This window comes from Terrapene carolina, unplaced genomic scaffold (genome assembly GCF_002925995.2).
Source record: "Terrapene carolina triunguis isolate 2854851 unplaced genomic scaffold, T_m_triunguis-2.0 Scaffold95, whole genome shotgun sequence".
NCBI lineage: Eukaryota > Metazoa > Chordata > Testudines > Emydidae > Terrapene > Terrapene triunguis.
In genome coordinates, this window is record NW_020664446.1 from 31,250,598 (window position 1) to 31,271,331 (window position 20,734).

At 42.6% G+C, this 20,734-nt stretch overlaps 1 protein-coding gene across 1 annotated transcript in view; it reads left to right on the forward strand.

Annotated features, from left to right (window-relative positions):
• Positions 1-19,592, forward strand: part of KIF11 (kinesin family member 11) — a 29,965-nt gene extending 10,373 nt beyond the window's left edge. The window contains exons 9-23 of the mRNA XM_024192621.2: positions 1,120-1,362; positions 1,530-1,625; positions 2,319-2,407; positions 4,619-4,706; positions 6,325-6,513; positions 8,819-9,026; positions 9,426-9,598; positions 10,077-10,199; positions 11,017-11,175; positions 11,663-11,802; positions 13,385-13,664; positions 15,737-15,959; positions 16,178-16,329; positions 16,699-16,815; positions 19,195-19,592. Of these exons, the coding sequence (XP_024048389.2) occupies positions 1,120-1,362; positions 1,530-1,625; positions 2,319-2,407; positions 4,619-4,706; positions 6,325-6,513; positions 8,819-9,026; positions 9,426-9,598; positions 10,077-10,199; positions 11,017-11,175; positions 11,663-11,802; positions 13,385-13,664; positions 15,737-15,959; positions 16,178-16,329; positions 16,699-16,815; positions 19,195-19,320 (2,406 nt within the window). The 3' untranslated portion in view covers positions 19,321-19,592. The remainder of the gene's footprint in view (positions 1-1,119; positions 1,363-1,529; positions 1,626-2,318; positions 2,408-4,618; positions 4,707-6,324; positions 6,514-8,818; positions 9,027-9,425; positions 9,599-10,076; positions 10,200-11,016; positions 11,176-11,662; positions 11,803-13,384; positions 13,665-15,736; positions 15,960-16,177; positions 16,330-16,698; positions 16,816-19,194) is intronic.
• Positions 19,593-20,734: the final 1,142 nt, after the last annotated feature.

A 20,734-nucleotide genomic window follows, 5' to 3' on the forward strand; every position in this document is an offset into this window, starting at 1 on the left:
CCCCTCGTTGGGGGTGGTTTTATTTTGCTGGCAGGATAGCTCTCTCCTGCCTGCAAAGAGTAGCTACACTGCATACCTTACAGTGGCGCCGCTGTAGTAGCACAGTGGTGCCGCTGCAAGGTAGGCAGTCTAGACATAGCCTTAGATACTTTTGAAAATCCTTCTAGGTGAGTTTGTACCTTCTTAAAAATCTGGCCCTATGATGTTAGACCATGCATTTTTGTGTCCTGCATAAATAAGTGGTGGGTGTGACTGATTAGTATATGTCTGTATGTAACTATACCAAATTCAGTTTTGTTTTGTGAATGCTATTTTGACTGTAAATATCTTTGTGCCTTCATCTTGGACTGGTATTCCAGGAGGTGTCAGGAGAAATACTTGCACCCAGCAGAGGACTAACAATAGAGAGCAATCTGGAGTCATTAATCTGGATGGTCTTCTATTCAAATGGAAGCACTATAGGACCACTCTGCTGGCTGTAGCCTAGGGGAACCAGCTTTACCAGATTGGACTGCATGGGCCTGTAACCAAGCAACAGATTGAGGTGTATTTCATACAATTAAAAAACAGGTTACGTGTTTAAATTTATAGGCAGCAGGTTTAATACAAACAAGAGGAAGAGGTGTTTTGTTTTTTGTTTTTTTTTAATACAATGCACAACTCACCTGTGAAACTCATTGCCATGGATGCTGTGGTTGCCAAAAATATAACTGGGTTCATGCATTATCCAGTTCTTTTTTGGAGGATGGGTCCAACAAGGGCTATTAGCCAAGATGGTCAGGGACACAACTCCATACTTGGGGTCATCCTAAACCTCTGACTACCAGAAGCCAGGAGTGGAAGATGGGGTGGATCATGCCATAATTTTCCTATTCATAATTGCCACCCTAAAGCCCTGGTACAGGCCACTGTTGGAGAAAGATGGACCATTGGTCTGACCCAGTATGGCAGCTCTTATGTTTTTATGAAGCCATTGAGAAGAATATACAATAGACACTCCTAAGTCTTAGGGAAGCTAGGTTGTACACATGGTAGCATATTGATATTTTGGGAATTATTCTTTATCTTCAGCTTTACAAGATAGGAGTTGTACTAGATTGCATTTTTTTCTCCTTTCAGGTTGATCTTGCAGGAAGTGAAAACATTGGTCGTTCTGGAGCAGTTGACAAAAGAGCTCGTGAAGCTGGAAATATCAATCAGTCTCTGCTTACTCTGGGGAGAGTTATTACTGCTCTTGTAGAAAGAACCCCACATATTCCATACAGGGAATCTAAACTCACTAGAATCCTGCAGGATTCTCTTGGAGGGCGTACAAAAACATCTATAATTGCCACAGTTTCTCCTGCATCTGTAAATCTTGAGGTAAAGACTTGACCCTGCCTACCTTTGTGCAAGCTGATCCATCCTACGTTGTTGTTAGTGGGATACTTATTCCAGCAGTCTGTAAATTATACAAAAGTTCAGATGAAGTACTGAAATCTTAAACCTTCATCTAGAGGTCATGTGTCTGTCTTTGTACTTTTATACAGGAGACTTTGAGCACTCTAGAATATGCACATAGAGCAAAGAATATCATGAATAAGCCTGAAGTTAACCAGAAGCTGACCAAAAAAGCTCTCATTAAGGTAACTTTCCAGTATGCTTTCACAAATTAAAGGTTAGTTAAATTTATTTCTGTCAGGCCAGCCAAATTGCTGAGCCTTAGCAATGTTACTATTTCACCCTGTCCTGTAGGCACCACTTTAGTGATGAGTGGGGTGTTCAGTCTTAAGGATTGAATCTCCCTACTTGATTCAGCTTTTGGCCCTTTTGCTGAAATTGCCAGTCAGGGTACTGGTTACAGCTTTTGAGGTGGACACCTGTTCATATAGTAGCAACTAAAATTTGGCAAAATATTAACACAATGGGTGCCTCAACTCAGACACAAGCATCCCAGTCTCTCATACAGTGGATCAGTCATTAAGGTTTGACAAATAACACAGCATGTCAGATAAAATTGACCCTTAGTAAGGGAACTTTATAGGTGGTTATTTTAAGATGTTAGACACTGCCTAGTTAAATTTTACTGTTGAGCACTATCGCTTTACATCTAATCAAATGTATTTAATGAGAGGTTCTGCAATGCTGTAACTGCTTTCGAGATGTGAAACTAACAGTACTAACACTTAAAACATTATTTTACCTTCCGTATAAAATTTTTCTTAAGGGCATGTGTAACATCTTACAGCGTAACAGCCACCTGCTAACTCAAAATCAAAGGAGAAATGTAATTTATCAAACTGGAATCTTCGGGCTTTTACAGATCATTTTTGTTACAGGAATATACAGAGGAGATTGAACGCCTGAAACGAGATCTTGCTGCTGCACGAGAGAAAAATGGAATCTACATTTCTGCTGAAAACTATGAGTAAGTCCTTGACTATTGCAAAACCCAGTGTGTCAAGCATGGCAACTACATCCTCAAATGTAACATAATTTATAGGAGCATTTGTACCTGTAAGAACTGCGGCTAGTACAAAGTCAGTCTCTCTAAACTAGGGGTTCCAAAAATTTTCAGGATTGCAGCACCCCCCCCCCCATTTCCCCTGTCTGTGCCCACCAGGGCCAGGAGCAGGGCCCAAGGCTCTGGGAGCGGGGTGTGAGGGCTGAGACTGGGGACGCAGGTGGGGTTGGGGCTGGGAGCAAAGCAGAGCCGCAGCTGGGCCACAGTGGAGGCTAGCAGCTGGGCCCATGGCCGGGGTGTGGCTCTGCTCCCAGTCCCAGCCTCGGCTTCGGGAATGGAGCTGTGGCCAGGAGCTGAGGCTGGGGGCAGGTGCGGAGCTGAGGAGGGGGGTGGAGCCAGGCCCACGGCTGCGGGCAGGTGGCGTCTGGGTGCTGCTCCTTCCCCACCCCCCGTGGAGGCTGCCCCATGTTGTACTTAAAGTACTGCACAGGATCTTTTCAGGGGGAATAAGGCAAAGCGCCACATTTATTGGTAATACATGTATGTATTAACACTGTATCATATGCATATAATATGTTACACTCATGCATTCAAATACACACACAAGGACACTCCGTCTTGTTGTTACCAATTAGTTGCTCCCCTTAACTTCACTGGCCAGGTGAGTTAGATGGGGGAGGGGTGGAGCCGGGCTTCTGCCGATCTGGATTGATGCTCCCATGTTGACAAGACGAGAACCAGGGTCCTCTGCAAGACACCTCACATTTATAGCAGCTTCCCTCCCTTGCAAATCTATACTATATTTAAAATCTGTATCTGTGTCCGTTGGTCCTTTGTGCTGCTTTTTTCTGGGTGTTCTCCCAATGCTGTTCAAAGAGGGTGTTTTCAAAAGAAGGTGCTTGCTTCTAACCCCCAAGGCCGTCAATATGTCTGCTCTTCTTTAGTGAGCCCACTTGACACGTTTTATTGTTCTTGGGTCTGGCTTCCATCCCCTTTCCAAAGGTTGCAGCTGTCTGGAGGTGCTTGCCTTCCATGCCTTCCTCATTCACACCTCATTCGTTCAACAGGGCAATTGATTAAAAGGGAGCGGGGGAGAGATCTTATTCTACTCCTAGCAAAAAGACATTTTTTTAACATTATACCAAGGCTCAATACAAAGTTTTTTATATAAGGATCTGATACAAAGTTGTATGAAAATAGAGGCATAATACAAAGTCATATGAAAGTTATGTGAAAATGCTTAATGCAGAGATTTATATACATCCAGGCCCTCAAATGTTCCTCTGCGCCCACCTAGGGGGGCATGTCCCACAGTTTGGGGACCTCTGCTCTAAATTCTTATTTGCATCATTATCTGCATACCTGTGAGTGCTTTGGTCAATACATAATGCATCTGAAGGAAGAAACACAAGGTTGTTCTTTTACATTATACTGTCTAAATCAAACTGGCATCAATCCTTGTTGCATTTGAATGAATAATACTTATTATGGATGTATTAGCAGGAGTGTTGTAAACAAGACATGAGAAGTAATTCTGCTCTACTCCACGCTGATTAGGCCTCAGCTGGAGTATTGTGTCCAGTTCTGGGTGCCGTATTTGAGGAAAGATGTGGACAAATTGGAGAAAGTCCAGAGAAGAACAACAAAAATTATTAAAGGTCTAGAAAATATGACCTATGAGAAGATTGAAAAAATTGGGTTTGTTTAGTCTAGAGAAGAGAAGACTGAGAGGGGACATAACAGTTTTCAAGTACATAAAAGGTTGATACAAGGAGGAGGGAGAGAAAAATTATTCTCCCTAACATCTAAGGAGAGGACAAGAAGCAATGGGCTTAAACTGCAGCAAAGGCAGTTTAGGTCGGACATTAGGAAAAACTTCCTAACTATCAGGGTGGTTAAGCACTGGAATAAATCGCCTAGGAAGACTGTGTAATCTCCATCATTGGAGATTTTTAAAAGCAGGTTAGACAAACAGCTGTCATGGATGGTCTTAATACTTAGCCCTGCCATGAGTGCAGTGGACTGGACTAGATGCCCTCTCGAGGTCCCTGTGGTACGAGTCTATGATTCTAAAGTTTATATGGAAACCAGGATAAAAGTACCATTAAAATAACCATGCAGCATGAGAGCCATTAGGTAACTATTAAATCAGTCATGTTACACTTATTGTTTTAGAGCTCTTAATGGAAAAGTGACAGTTCAAGAGGAACAAATTGCAGAGTATGTTGAGAAAATTAGTGCCATGGAGGAAGAAGTGAAAAGAGTAAGTGAAGTCTTTTAACAATACTCGTCTGCAAACAAGAAGTTGGGGGGGGGGGCGACAACTAGATCAAAGGGAGGAGCTTGGTGTTGTGATACTTTTAGAAACTCCAAACTGATCTCTGTGAGATTACATCTTGTAAATCTAAATCTTTCTGATGATGTTTGTAGTTCTTGCATAATTTAATATGTTCAGTCAGAAAAGAACAAAGGTAGAGCTGCCTGAAACTCAGGATTTCTTGTTTGCAAGAAATTGAGATTTCAAAACTTGGTTTCCAATTTGGACCTAAACCAGTTTTTTTCTATACTTTTGACAAACCAGAAATCCTTGGGGGCAGGAGGGGAGGGGGAATTATTTCAGAAGCAGATGCATGGTGTTTCTGAAACAGAATGGACTAGCAGCTGCTGAATGAAATTGACATTCTCGTCAGTTTTGCAGCTGCCCTGGAGCATATATCCTGGCAGCCTGTCCCAGGACCTCCAGACTCCTGACTCCATGTTTTGTAGCCTGGAAGTCCTGAGAACCCCAGTCAAGTCAGATTTCTTATGGCTCCCTGGTGTGTAGCTGGGATCCTAGATTCTGGAAGCCCTGGCAAGGTGAGGCTTCCCTATAGCTGTGGACCCTTGAAGCCCAGGTGAGTTGGAAGGGAACCAGACAAGTTTCCTAAGGAAAACCTGCCTGGCCAACAAGGTTCTTTCTGATGGTGCACTGTCTGAGATTCAACAAAAGTCCGTCTGTCTAACCTCACTTTTGTAATACACTTTGGTTCCAGCAAACTGGCATTTTGTGACCAGGTCTAAACAAAGGCTGTTTGTATACCAATGGTACTTTAGGAAGCTTAGTCAGAGTGTGCTTAGTCAGTTTTGTGAAGCTGAAGCTAAACTTCAAACCTCCTAATCAAAAATAATTATTTGAAAGGGAAACCCAATGCTTAACTTCTTACTAAGTGTGGCTTTGCACTTTGGTAACTTGTAACAGCATAATGCAATATTACACTTGGATCTTAAGCTTGCCTTAGCTTAAAATTGCTCTGATGGACTTCCAACAAAAAATTGGACTCTAAAATGTTCTTTTCTGGATGGATTAGCATTTACTTTTCAGGGTTTGTGTGAGAAAAGGTGACTTTTCATTGCACATGTGCAATAAACTAAATCTGAGAATAAGAAACATTATTCTCCAAGATTTGGAACTACAAAGCTATCAAATGTTGATGTTACAAGTCTTGCCTTTAGCTAAATTAAGTAATATTAATTTAATCTTTTTCCTCCTTGTATTTGGCTAGGCTGATTTTAATGGGAGAACCTTAAGTGGATGTAATTATTCTGCAGAACTTTTCCTTGTGATTAATTATGTTTTCTTGTTTTGGAGAAGTGTCATTGGTACTTGTTTTGAGACATATTCAAGTTTAGTGTACAAGATCTCAAATATCAAACATACTGCTTAAAACTGAGACTGCATTTGTAATTAACCAGTCATCTGATAATTTGGCATAAGTCACATTTTGGCGGGAGAAGATATTCTTCCTAATGAATATATGATTTGGAAGTATGACTAAGTTGGTCTTCAGATTTCTGAAAAGCAATATCTCCTCATTAACTGCATTATTTCAATTGCACTTTAGGTCACTGAGCTGTTCATGGCTAATAAAAATGAACTTGAACAATGCAAAACGAATCTGCAGATCAGGGCAAGAGAACTGGAAGACACTCAGAAAAACTTGCAAGAAACCAAGATTCAACTTGTGGAGGAGGAATATGTGGCTTCAGCTTTGGAGAACACTGAAGAAAAGCTGCATGGCACTGCTAGTGAGGTTATTGCATTTCTGATAACTAATTGCAGGTGTAACTTCCCATACTCTATAAGCAATTCTATCGATAATATGCTTAATCTTTAAGGGAATGACTTCAGAAAACTGTACTGGTACAGTATCTTGCAAACTGATCTTAAAACTGAAGACTGGAACAGACTTATGAACTGACCCACTCCACAGTGATGGGGAGGGGACATCACTTGGGATGGCAAGTTTGTTTGTGACAGTTTGATGGTTGACTATTCACTAATCAGCATGCTGCCTTCCTCAAAGTCATCCTGCCCTAAAAGCTCTGAGCTCCAGTGTCTTCCAGTCTGCATCACCCCAGAGTGCGGTGAACCAGCAAATGCTTATTCTACATGGCAACTCGAGAGATGACCTCCAGCCCTAAATGGGATAAACTGTCCCATAAAATTATGGGGGAGAACTAGGGTGCAAACACTTCATAGAGGAGGTCTGCAGTAAAGTCCTATAACCTGTTGTACTAACTGAGTGAACTGCTCACCAAATAGTGTTACGTGCCACTGTTACACTTTGGGGCATATTGATAACTTCATGCTTAGTACTGCTCTTAATTCTTACAGCAGTGACTTGCTGTAGAAAAGTTTGCTTTTTCTTCAAAGTGGTAAATCCTGTATTTATATTTACCCAGCATAACTCTTCTATACCTATATTCCTGCTGAGTTCTTTCTTGTAACAAATGGAGATGGTTTATTTGCATTGGCTACTCCTGGGGAATTCTGCGCCACGGTGCATGCGCAGAATTTGTCCCACACAGATTTCTTTGCTTCCCTGAAGAAAAATGACTTTCTGTCGGGGAAGCAAAGGGAAGCCACAAGAGCGGTCATGCAACCCTCCTAGCAGTATGTTTTGGGTGCCCAGGGCAGCTGGCAGAGAAGTAAATCACTGTGGGGCAGGGGGTGGGACTTGGGAAGACCTGGCTGGTGGTTCCTACCCTGTGCCAGACTCTGCTAGTCCTGGCATCCGGAGCCGGGTCAGACCCACCCCCAGATTTCTCCCCCAGCTGCAGGAAGCTCTGCAAACTCCCCAATCCTGCTTCCTGCACCCATCACACCTCAGCTGCAGGGGGAGGGATTCCTGTACAGGAAGCTGCTCCCCCATCAGCCCAACCCCCATGCATCCAGACACCCACATACTCAGACCCTCCCACTGAGCCTCATCCCCCTGCACTCAGGAATCCCCCCCCCCCCCCCCCCCGATGAGCCCCACTCCCCCTGCACCTGGATCCCCACCCCACCGAGCCCCAACCAGCTGCACCTGGATCCCCACTCCCACAGCATCTGGACCCCCCCACCGAGTCCCCTACACCCAGACCCCCCTGCTGAGCTTTATCCCCCCCCCCCAGACCCCACTCTGCTGAGCCCCAACCACCTTCACTTGGACCCCCCCACCCCTGCAGTCTCATTACCGTTACACCCAGAACCCCCCAACAAGCCCCTGTGCATCCAGATCCCCCACTGAGCTGCCTGCATCCAGATTTCCCCACACAGAACCCTCTCAACCCACACCTGGATCCCCTCCACACATGAATGCTGCCTTGCTGAGCCTGCCTGCCCACACCTGCTCCACCTGGCACAGAGAGGCAGGGCCCTGGGATGTTTCTGGGGAATGCCTGGTCCTTGCGCTGTGTCAGGGTTTGGTGCAGCCTCACTGATGAGTCCGTGTCCCACCTCTGTGCAGCCATTTGCCTGTGCTCCCGAATGCCATGCTGAAGCCTCCACATTTGACAAATAAAATTTGCAGAATTTTAAAATATGTGCAGAATTTTAACGTTTTTGGCACAGAGTGCCCTCAGAAGTAATTGGCAGGCAAACTACATTGTGAAATTCTATATTATTCACTACAAAAGTAGCGGGAAACTACCTAAATGTCAGAGTCCTAGTGAAGCGTGTATTTACACTTCAGAAAGGGGATGCCACCATGCTCCTTCGCTTCCTACTGTCCTATTTTTGGGACAATGGTTACTGGGATGTGAAAGCCTTGCTGTGTCTCTTCTCAAAGTTGGTAAGAGTAAACAATGTCTTGTCTGCAACTTTCTGAATGCCTGAGCACCTGATCGTAGTTTACATGAGGATTAAGAAATTAACTGTAGTGATATACTAAGCATGTTAATGCAAACTCTTGGCTTCCCTTCTCTAGGGATGCAACTCCTACTTTAAACAATATGTTTAAGTTTTCATCATCTAAGTTAAACAAGACTATAGTACACCCTTCAGTTATGTTTTGAGGCTGAAGTGGTTCATCTGAAGATTGACAATGTAACTTTTTTTAAATTTTATTTTAGTTGCTTAATACGGTTGAAGAAACAACAAAAGATGTGTCTGGTCTCCATGCAAAACTAGATCGTAAAAAAGTAGTTGATCGACACAATGCAGAAGCCCAGCACAGATTTGCAGGACAAATGAATGCTCTGTTTAGCAAAATACAAGATTCTGTTAATGAGAACAGTTTGAAACAGCAACAAATGATAGAATCTTACACTAATTTAGTTGGTAAGTGTAACAAGTTTATATCAGTCTATCTTCTGACTTCTTACATGAATTCTATGCAGCAGAAATACCAAAGACTTTCCTAAAATTGATATGGCATGACATAAAGACCAGGCTTTACCTAAAATACCGGAGCTGAATTTTTTCACACCAATGATAGTCCAAGTTGGGTAATCATACCCATATAGTAAAGGTTATGCCCAAACATCCACTTCAATTTGCTGTGTTGTAGGCAACACTTGTGACTGATGAGAGGCACTGTTTCTGGCTATGGCAAATTGTTTGTTCTTGTCCTAGTACCACATTATTAGCGTATCCTAACATGAACCCTTATCCTCTTATGCCATAGGACTGTTGGGAAAACTCTTTACAAAGTTTGTAATGTTCTGTTTACCTTTGTAGGTGACCTTCTGTCTGCCAGCTCTTCAACCACTAATGTTATTGCATCAGCCGTATCTTCATCTTTTGCCTCTGTTGTGGAAATGCTGTCTGCTGAAACTTCTTGGGTTTCTGAAAAAATATTAGAACAGGAGACTCTGTCAGTAAAACATAAAGCTGAGTTGAAGAGATTGATGGTTAGTTAATCTAGATGCTCTTGAGTTATTTTGGGAATATGGATCTTTCCGACTTTTAAAAGGCTTCCATAAACTTGGTCTTGTCAATTTAATAAAAATAACTTTCAATTCAGGAGCTGTCTCAGAGCCCTCAATTGCATGGTTACTGAATCTATAGGGCTTGAAGTAAGATGGGGGCAGTCACACCTGGGCCATTGTTGCAGGCTTTTTAGAAGTAGGTTGTTATGGGTTTATACTCTGTTCACATGTTCAAGGCTATCTTCCCAAACAGAAGGTCTGGAAACTTTTTTTTCCCCCCCCCCTAATGATTAAGATTCTGGAGCACAATTCTACAGCAAGGGAAATTCTGGAGCAAATTTTGCAATTGCAGAATACACAGGGCCCTGAATATATTCAAATGAATCTGAATAATCTCTTGTAGACTTGAATTGAGGAGTTGTCTGGTATTTAATTTCCCCCCCCCCACCATCTTTTCTAGGAAGAGCATAAATCTGGAATGGAAAGAGCATTAAGTAGTCTGGTACCTGTGGTAGAATTTGTATTGGGAGTAAACAGTCAGTTTCAGAATAACATCAAGACCTGTTCAGCTGTGGCAGAAAAGGTAAATGCATGGATATTTTGCTTTCACACAGACTTCTTCTTGGACTTCCCTTGCTGTGCTCTTCTAGTTCACTTAGCTTACTGGTCACTTTCTCAGTGACTCTTCCCAGGGTTCTCATCTCAGTCTCCATCTCTGGTTTGGCCTTGCCCACCTGCATATGCTGCCCCATGGGGTTTATCTGTTACCTCTCTGACTTCCAAATCTGCTTTTCCATGAGTGACCTCTTCCTTTGTGTCCTCATGATTTCCCCACATCAGTGCAATCTCAACTGTCCGAATGTCAAAGTTTGGCTCCTCAGGGTTTTAGATAAAAGAAAGGAACACTGCTTAAACTTCCCCCTCCCATTTCTTTTGCCTCCAGTTCCTCCAAAATGCTCTTCATTTGTTCTGACCACATCTCTCCTGTCTAGAGTATCTATACTGGCTTGCTATCTTCCTCAGTGTGTAGTTTGTTCTAACTTTTGAAGTATTCTAATGCATTGTGCTGTTGTCCTGCCCAAGCATCTCCCCTTTTGTCTTCATTCTACTGTACTCTGTTTCACACCATCCCTTATGTTTAGAACAGCCTCTTGCCTAATATACCAACCTCCCTTTAACTTCAAACTTCTGCAAAGCCTACCTGCAACAACTGCCATATGTTTGTCCACCATACTTTATTCAGTAGTGCCTTTAAACTGCAAGCTTTTTAAGGTGTAGAGATTCTGTATATGTATAACCAGTGTATGGTTATAGCACTAGGATTATGAAAACCTTCACTTTAACTACCATAATTCATGGCTTCCTTATCTAACCTTCATGTAATTTATTTCCCTCTAAAGATGGAAGGACATAAAGAGGAAACAAGCACGTTCTTTACAGAACACTGTCTCGCTCTAAATAAATTACAGGAAGATGTAACTAGTGTTCTGGCTCAACTTCAGAATGACTGTGAGAGTTTAAAGGAAGAAGCAGAGCTGGCAAAGCTGGCACTTACAAAGGTATCATCTTTTTCTTAGAGCAAGAAGATGGAATTAAGCATGTTGTACCTAGTGTTTTTCACCTGGCTTGACTTAAACTCATCTGTAATAGATCTTCATACTTGCTTCATCAGTCAGCACTATGACCATAGTTTCCCATTCATTTAATTTGCTTGTCCTATTTCTTTTAATCAGCCTCAATTTTGATGCTTTTTCTAGCTTTGTGGGGGAGATGGAAATATTACATGTCTGCTCCTGGAGTGGCCTATAGCTGTTGCTAAACTGTTGCTCACAACACACTCCAAAATCTAAGTGAATCCATTGCTTACATCTTTCCTGAGCACAACTGGTGGTTATGGCTTTAAAATGTATTCTACTTTTTGGTGTGCTATATAATACCTTCCATGAGGAGTCTATTAAATTAAATTTAATTTATGTGGAAAGTGCTAATGGCTTTGAGGCAGGTAACACTCCTGTCCGGTGTATAACTCTGCATTTTTCTTAATAGGGCACAACCCAACTCATGGCTTCTCTTCAAAGCCAGTTGAATTTGTTGGTTCAGGAAACCCAGCAGAATTTAAGTGGTGTATCTAAAAAGGGTGGAAACTTGAAGACCACTATTGCTGTTGTCCAGGAAAACGTCCATCTGTAAGAAATATATTGTTTTTCGTATACTTATAACATTCGCTTACATAGATTACCAAGAATGTAGATTACCGTGCAGTACATTCTTTTGGACAAGTCCCACCTGTTAGAGGTGGGTCCTGCCACAAAATTCAGATCCTGATTCAGATTTCCCCAACATATTTGGACCTAATTTCTGCTCAAAGTTGAGACTTTTATGTGTCTTGCAAGCAAGAGGTTCCATTTTTTCAGGAACTATACATTTGTGAGTGGTTATCAAATATGGCTGGGCATGGCTCCCTGATTACTGCTGCATGCTTACACTCAGTTCTGTAGGCAAATTAGTTGATATCAGTAGTAAATTATCTATCACTTGTAAAATGGGCTCACTGACTGAACTAAACATTAGAGCCCAGGATTTCCAAAAGTGGCTCATGACTTGTAGGGGCCCAACTTGAGACCCTTGGAAGAGATCTGATTTTCCTAGGGTGGGTACTTGGTACCTTCTGAAAATTGAGGTCTTTATAAGACTTGTCAAGTGGACACCCATGGTCATTAGTCACTTTTGAAAACCTTGGCCAAAATTAATGTAATAACTTATTAAATCCCGCAGTAATACTAGATCAGTTGTCTCCAGTCTTTTTACGCCCAGGATCACTTTTTGAATTTAAGGGCAACCCAGGATCTACCCTGCCCCTTCCCCAACGCCCCGTTCCGCTCACTCTATTTCTCCCTCCCCCCCGTCGCTTGCTCTCCCCCACCCTCACTCACTCTCACCGGGCTGGGGTTGGGGGGGGAGAGGGTGCGGGCTCTGGGCTGAGCCTGGGGCAGGGGATTGGGTGCAGGAGGGACGTGAGGGGTGCAAGCTCTGGGAGTGGGGTCAGGGCTGGGGCAGAGTGTTGGGGTGCAGGAGGGGGCTCAGGGCTGGGGCTTTGGTGTGCAGGAGGGGGTATGGGGTGCGGCATCCCGCCGGGCAGCTCTTACCTCTGGCGGCTCCTGGTCGGCGGCACAACGTGGCTGCCACTAAGGCAGGCTCCCTGCCTAACCCGGCCCCACGCCACTCCCGGAAGGGGTCAATGAGCCCCTGCGGCTCCTGGGACGGGACGGGGGGGCACGTGGCTCCGTGCGCTGCACCTCTCTGCAAGCACTGCCCCCGCAGCTCCCTTTGGCCATAGCTCCCCGTTCCTGGACAATGGGACCTGCAAGGGCAGTGCTTGCAGGCAGGAGTAGCACATGGAGGGAGACCCCCTGCACCCACGGGGCCGTGCTGGCCGCTTCTGGGAGCAGTGTGGGGCCAGGGCAGGCAGGGAGCCTGTCTTAGCGGCAGCCCCACTGCACCACCAAAGATTGTGATCGACTGGGAGATCCTCTAGGATTGACCGATTGGCGACCACTGTACTAGATTGTGGTTGGGGAAAGCTTTACTGCATAAATAGCTTAAATAGAAAGCATTCCAATGGCATCTTATTATAATAGGATTGGATCTGGCTTACTTTGAAATTAGACTGTCACTGCTGCTGTTGTCAAATCATATGAAATGCATGATGTTTTTAAATCAGCATTTCCGAATACTCTGATCTATATTATGAATCTGTTGTTCATGCAGGCAAACTACAGACCTAGTCAGTTGTACAACTTCCCACCACAACAAATACATTGCATCTTTGGATAACTTCTCACGAGAGATCAGGCGTCTAAACAAGGAAGACAAAAAGTTGCTGGAGGAGTCCACTGAATGCTGTGAACAGCTTCGCAGAAATCTCACCACAGTGTGTCAGGAGACAGATGAATGGGTTGAATCTGCAAATACTAAGATTGACTGCCTTACTGATCAACAGATCTCCTCCTCCCGCAGTGAGCTGGAACGACTTCATTGTTTACAGAGGGTAACTGATAACTTTTCATTAGACTATGAAGTTCTCAGTGGAGAGGACCAGAAAGTAGAATGTGTAGATACAAATCCAAAGTCATCTGTATATCATTCTACAGTACTATTGTTATGCTACAGGCCTGATCAGGACAGAGGTTGGCTTGCTTCTAGTTTCCTGTAACATCATGTACCCATCTTTTGATATGAGATATTAACCATCTAAGCTGCGCAGCCGTGCAGCTGCCTATTAAGCGGTGCTCAGGGCAGAGATAGGGAGAGATGCTTCTCCCTAAACACCGGGCCTGCCGCGGCGCCCCAGCCCAGTCCCAGACCCGCCATGTTGGGGGACAGATGCCCCCCCCCCCCCAGCCCAGGTGCTGCTGGGGGGGAGAGGTGGTCCTCTCTCCCCACTGTAGCCCTGAGGAGCCCCACTGCACCCCAAGCCCGCACCCCCAGCCTGAGCCCCCCTCCCACACTACGAACCCCTTGGCCACACCCCGCCACATGAATTTTATGTGCACCAATTGAAGGTGATGTGTGTCACATCACCTCCAATTGGTGCACATAATAAAATGCATTCTGCACGTGGGTGGGAAAAATTAGAGGGAACACTTAACCACCAATATATAAACTTGTCAAATTTCAAAATGAGTTTAGGTTTAGAGAAGTAATCTAAGCCTCTAAATAATTACGTCTTACAGAATAGCCTCTCTTTTTGTGGTAGCTAGCACTGTTGAAGTAACACAGGAGTTGGTTTAAAACAAAAAACAAAAAAAGAATTATATCACTAAGGACCACAATTTGATTAAATCAGTATCCCTGGTAGAAGAATAATCAAACTTAGCACAGACATACAACTTTAGAAAAGGGACATCTCTGAAAGGCCCTAAAGTCAAAAGTGAGAAAACTAAATCTTAGCCTCTATATAGTCTGCTGAAGTATTGAATAATCACATGTTGTGATTAAAGGAGAAAGCAGAAAGGCAAGAAAACCAGTATGGTTAAATGGCAAAGTAGAAGAGGTTTCTGAGCCAAACAGGCATTTTTCAGAAAATGGAAATTCAATCGAAGTGGAAGCTAATAAGAAGGCAAAATTGAAGTTAAGAGCACAGAGTTCGAATTTGAAGTGCAAATAGCATAAAAACATTATCCAACTTATCTGGTCCATAGTCCTGACCTGTAGACTGGTGTAAAACTTTAGCACACTCCCTTTGAAAACTTGCATGCCCCCCATAGTCTACAGTAGATTTGTCAGTGGGAAGGTTTGCATAGTGATCAAGTATAGAATATGGCTTTCAAGTGGTAGCTAACCTTTTAATTATTATCATTGTTAGGTTTGGCATCAATCAGTGGGGAAAATGTTCTCCTTTGGTGCTACTGCTATTTCTGGTCCTTTATTTTTCTTCCTTTCACATTCTTCTTTTCCCTGTCTGTTTTTCCCTTCCCTGTAACAACTCTCCCATCCATGGATTTCACTCCCAATCCTTTCCCACGCCTTTGCTAGAATAAATAATGAACTAGTTTAATACTGACATTTAAAGTGTCACTAGACTTCAGAGTTAACACCCCAATGAGGAAAATGCACAGCTAAATGTTTGAAGACTCTGGAAGAAAACACTATCTATTCATTCCAGATGTCTTCATGTCTGGAATACTTTCTTTGCAGCCTTACGGGCTAAAAATGCTTTCTAAAATGTAAACTTTCTTCTTAGCCCCTTGCAGGTGTTTTATCCTAGCATTGTCCAATATGCAGTTATTTGCATCTTACTTTGAAGCATTTAGTGCTATTTACTGTTGGAGATTTGATACTGAATCTGAGAAACCAGTGCTCTGATCCAGCATAGCAATGTCTGTGTTCCTATGACTAGCTATTGGCATCTGTTCCCAAAGGATAGCATGTACGTTCCAAGAAATGGATTATTCTAAATACAGCTCTCAAAATGAATATAAATCAGCATGGCCAAACTCTTCAATTGAGGTCACATTTAAGTTTAGTCACACAACCTGAAATGTAACTTATCTTGCTCCACCAGTTAGGCAAGAGACCTTAGCCTTAATTTTATTGTTAATTTGGTATTCTGTCTTTCAGAATGCAAATGAAAGCTGTAATGCATCAGTTGCTGAAGTCACAGACCAGATTAATAGACAGAAAGCTGATGAAGAGAGGTCACTGAATAGCCTCCTGGACCAGATTAAAAATGATAAGATGTTGTTCCTGGAGCAGAAACTGATCCTCCATGAGGAAGCACAATATGGATTGACTCAGGTTAATGCCTTCCTGCAGGAGGAACTTAAAGTGGATATCCCAACAGGTATTCACAGTGGGGGATGGCAAGGGGAATGGTCTCACAGCAAGCTACTTGAGTACCGAGTTCATAAGCTAAAACTAATGGGAACATGAAGTGACTGATAGTCTTGAATTTTTTTAATATGGACAAGAATGTCTACCAAGAATGATTCCTACATTTCATTTAATAAAATCTGGAAGTGTTTAATAATGCCATTCATTTTTACATCAACTTCATTAAAGGGACAACTCCACAGAGAAAAGACTACTTGTATCCAGTGACTCTTGTGAGAACAGAACCTCGTGACCTGCTGCTTGAGCAATTGAGACGACAGCAACCAGAACTCATGGCTACATTAAATAGTGCAGCAAAGATGGTAGAGCATGTGGATCAGGTAAATGTGAGATGGTATAAATACAAGGCTCCATTTTGTAACCACTCATCCAGAAGATATGGGATTGAACAGTTAGTGCAACACTTTAAAGGTGTTTCAGTTCAACTCTGTAAACACAGAGTTCTGGAAGCTTTTACATTCTGCACTCGTCTGTTACAATGTGAGTGTCCATGCAAAGCTCAGAAAATGCACAGGATGGGATAAAACAAAGTCTTCTGTTTAAAAGGTCTTTTTTGCTTGATAATTGTGCATGTAAAGATCTATAAATCTCTCAAAAGATTGTGCCACGTATTTTAGGGACTTGATCAAATGATTGTAAATCCCCTCTGAATTTAGCCATTCATGTAAACTGGAAACTTCTATTTTTAGGACTCGCTGGAGGAAGAAGAGGTGGTGCAGGAATTTAATGAAAGTATCTTCAGTGATAAATCTTCCCTGGACACAAGTGTGTGCTGTCAAACAAATAGTGGTGTTCCCTTTTTCCAGGTAATTTCTACAAATATTGCAGACAGTTTTGAATTTGACCAGGAAGCGTGGTGCCTCTGCTATAATAGGGTCAGAAGTAGTTAAATGACATGCCTTTTAACAGCATTTGTGTAACATTGTCAGTGTAGGTTCGTGACCAGACTTAGTCCTTCAGAATATCAATTTGAGACTTCATATATCTTAATTTAAAGAAGCAGCCAATAAATTCCCCCCTTAAATTGAGAGTTTTTTTCCAGCAAACTGAGCTGAAAGTAAGTTTTTCTTAAAACTGCAGCTACCACAGGGGAACATCAACTCATGTATTTTAACATAAGACTTCTCAGCATTAGTTTAGATGTAGAACATCTACCATAATGGCTTTGCAACAGATTAGTACTCCCAACTCCATTGGGGAAGGAACTGGTAAACTTTGTTTTGTTTTTTATTTTTATTTATTGACTAGTGTTAGCCTATGGGCTCTTCTTGGTAAAGTATTCAGAGCTGCTGTAATTTCACCCATGATCCCTTTTGGATAGCTAAGGGGTGGACTGCTTTCAAAGGCTTTGTTCTGTCTAGTTGTAGGATCTCTTTTAAGATGTTGAGGTCCTTGGAGGAGGGTGAGGGTGAGAGTTGCAAAACCTCTTAACTGTCTCTAGCAAAAGAAGTATCTGGCCATGAATCACTGCAGCACTCCAGGGATTAAATAAATACTTGCCCTGCTGAACATAACCTTCCCAATGTGACTTGGAAATTAAACAGGCAATCTTCAAGGCTGACCATGTGGACTACTATATAAATATTCGTTTCAATGAGGGAGATCAAATGTTCTGAGGATTTGTTTGGTGTATCCTTAAACACCTAATAGTACATGTATACTTCACCTTGTTTGGGCCTATATGAAACACAAAGGGTTAAACCTGGTTACTCCTGGGGGAATTCTGCACCAAAAAATTAAAAATTCTGCACAAAATACTTTACAATTCTGCATATTTTGTCAAAATAACACAAAACAATCACTACTTTCAATTATTTTGGTAATTTATTTCAAAATACTTGTCTGCAAGTATGTCTGTAACAATCCAGACAACAAAAAAGATTCAGGAAATGTTTTTTTGACAAATTCCTTACTGGGCATATTAATACAGAACTTTTGAATAATTCATTTAAACTAAATACAGAAACGTATTTCCCGCATCCCTCAGAAGCCGTGCAAAAGCTTTGGGGAATCCGGGGTAATGGAGGAGCTGAGGGGATGGGAAGTAATTGGTGGGAAGGAGTCTGGGAGTGAACCTAGAGGGTTGTTGGGTATGGGTGGAAGAAGTGTTTTTTGTGGGGAAGGATCAGGGAGTTGGGGGGCCTTCCCAATGCAGATCTGGGCTGACTCCTAGCCTCTCCCATTCAGTCAGGCACATCTGCCTCTGTCCCCGTGTGTCCCTGCACCTCCCTTTCCTTATCTCCAGGTGACCTTGCATCTCCACTCAGTTTCCCCCCCCCCCATCCCCATGTGGCACTGTACCCTCCCTCCCATTCAACCCCCACCCCAGTCTGTCTCCCCCACTAGTCCTTCTGAACCCCAGTCTGTGACCCCTAGCAGCACCGTGTGCCCCACTCTCTGTGCCACTTCACTCTCTTCCCTCCTCCCCCCCATATCCTGTGTCTCCTCACCTGGCCCCACAGGCAGGGCGCTGTGAGGAATGCAGCCTCTCCTCCTCCCTATCTGCTACTGGCTGCTATGGGTGACTGCTCGCTGTTCTGGCACCACAGCAGCCCCTGGTGGACAAACAGCATAACTTCAGTGCCTCTGCGGCAGAACGTATTTTCTGCAGAGGAAAAAAAATCTGCGGGGGACATGAATTCTGTGCATACGCAGTGACACAGAATTCCCTCAGGGATAACTGGTAACTTATCAGAAGCCTAAAGGGTACACCTAAACTTGCATACAAGAATCAGAATTCAATCTAACTGCACAACCTTTCAGACTTACTTCTTTCTGATGGAATAATAATTGTTGGTTTGCTTTCATTAGCAATAAAAGTGTGCTGTTTATAAACTTGTCTCACTGCAGCTAAGGGTGCCCTCTCATTAATTATGGCAAGAACTATCTTTAAAAGAAATAGCTTCCAACAAATTAGTTCTTAGGCACATACAGGAATTCCTAGAGGTATCTTATTTTTGGTCTTGAGGAGAAAATCTTAATGCCTTAGGCTCATAAGACTCTTGTGTCCTAAAGAATAAATCTCCTTAGCAAATGTCTTCAGAAAATTGCCCTGTATAATTTTTTACGCTTTGAGTATTATGTGCAGAATTATGTGGCAACCAGAAAATGGAGAGTAATGTTGCATTCTTTAGCATTGTGTGTAAAGGTGTAATACTAACTGGGAACTTTTTTAAACCCTGCAGCACAAAAAGAGTGTAAAAAAGGATAAAGAGAACAAATCTACAAGTATCTTGGAGAGGTCCAAGATGGAGGATACAACAGAACAATCTCTTCCCAAGTCTAAGCTTCCTTTAAAAGCACTGAACTAAGATATTTAATGCAGACCACTGCATTTGTAAAACTTACCTCTGATCTTCCGTTCAGTCTGTTTTCTCAACCATTTTCAGGTGCTGTATATAGTGATATATTGTTGCAAAATCAAATTTTCTAAGAAGTTGTCCTGCCTATTTGTCTGAATTGTTTTTATACACTGTAACTTAGTTACATAGCATATGCTGTAATTTAGTTACATGGCATTTACAGACTTTTAAAACTTCAAATTATGGCTCTGTATGTTAAATAAAGACTTTTAAAATCTAAAGCTTATAATGCTAATTAGCCTTTCTGTAGCCATTTTTCCTTTCTTATAAACCAATACAACCAACAGATTTAAAACAGCATGGGCAGATGGGGGCAAGCTTTCTAAATAGGTCACTTCTACATTTTTGATTTTATTTTAATTGACTGTAAATATTGGCATTCTGCTTTTATGCCTGCCTCAGTCTGTCTCCTGTTGCTATGTAGTAGACTGGTGTCAAAGTACTGTCTTTATTATGTAAGTGGATTACTTCAAAGAAGCCCATCAGAATCTGCAGCACTGCTACAAATAAGCATTCCCCATATTAACAAACTTGGAAAATTTAAAAGATTACCAGATCAAAAAGCCAAAACTAATACAGTGGTCTAGCCAAAGTACTGGAAAACACACTATAAGAGATCTTCTGTCAGTGCAGGATTGTTCATCCTTAAATATGAAGCAAAATGGCACAGTGTACTGGGCATGGCTTATTAGTTTTTATGGTCAACAACACTAATTGACAGGTATAATGCATGTTTCAGACAATACTGTGCCAAAATCAAATATCCAAACTCTCCTGAGCTATAGATGCTTTTCCTGCTGCAGCCTGGCCCCCTAATGTTACGACCACCATTTTGGTTACACATTTTTACTCTTGGGAGTAGGACCCATTGATGTTTTTGGGGCTTGGTGTGTTCTCCAGTTAGTGGAGGACGTTCATGTGCTGCTAAGCATGAGACAAGTGAAGGATGTATGGGAATGGGTGGGGAGTGAGGAATGGAATTATGAAAGTGGGCTGCTCTGTTGCACTGATCAGTTGGAGGGTGCTTATAAATGGAGGCTGATTTCCAGGATACTCTCTTCTTGGCTTTTCACCCATGTAAACCATGACCCATCCCCCAAATCTCAAGTATCAGTCTGAGGTGAATGATCCATGTGTCCTAGATTAGGAGCTAGTGGGTAACAGGCTGACATCTATTCTAGGGGCCAGGATTCCTGTTTGAAACTTATTTGCCTCTCTCTGCCAAAGTTTTGCATTACACTCTTCTTGGCTGAGAGAGAACTGTCTGCAGACATGGTCTTTGTGCCCAACTGTCACAGCTACACAGTGGCTGTCAGAAGATATCTGCTAAAAGCTATAGAAACAAGGTGCTGTGTACTGAGGC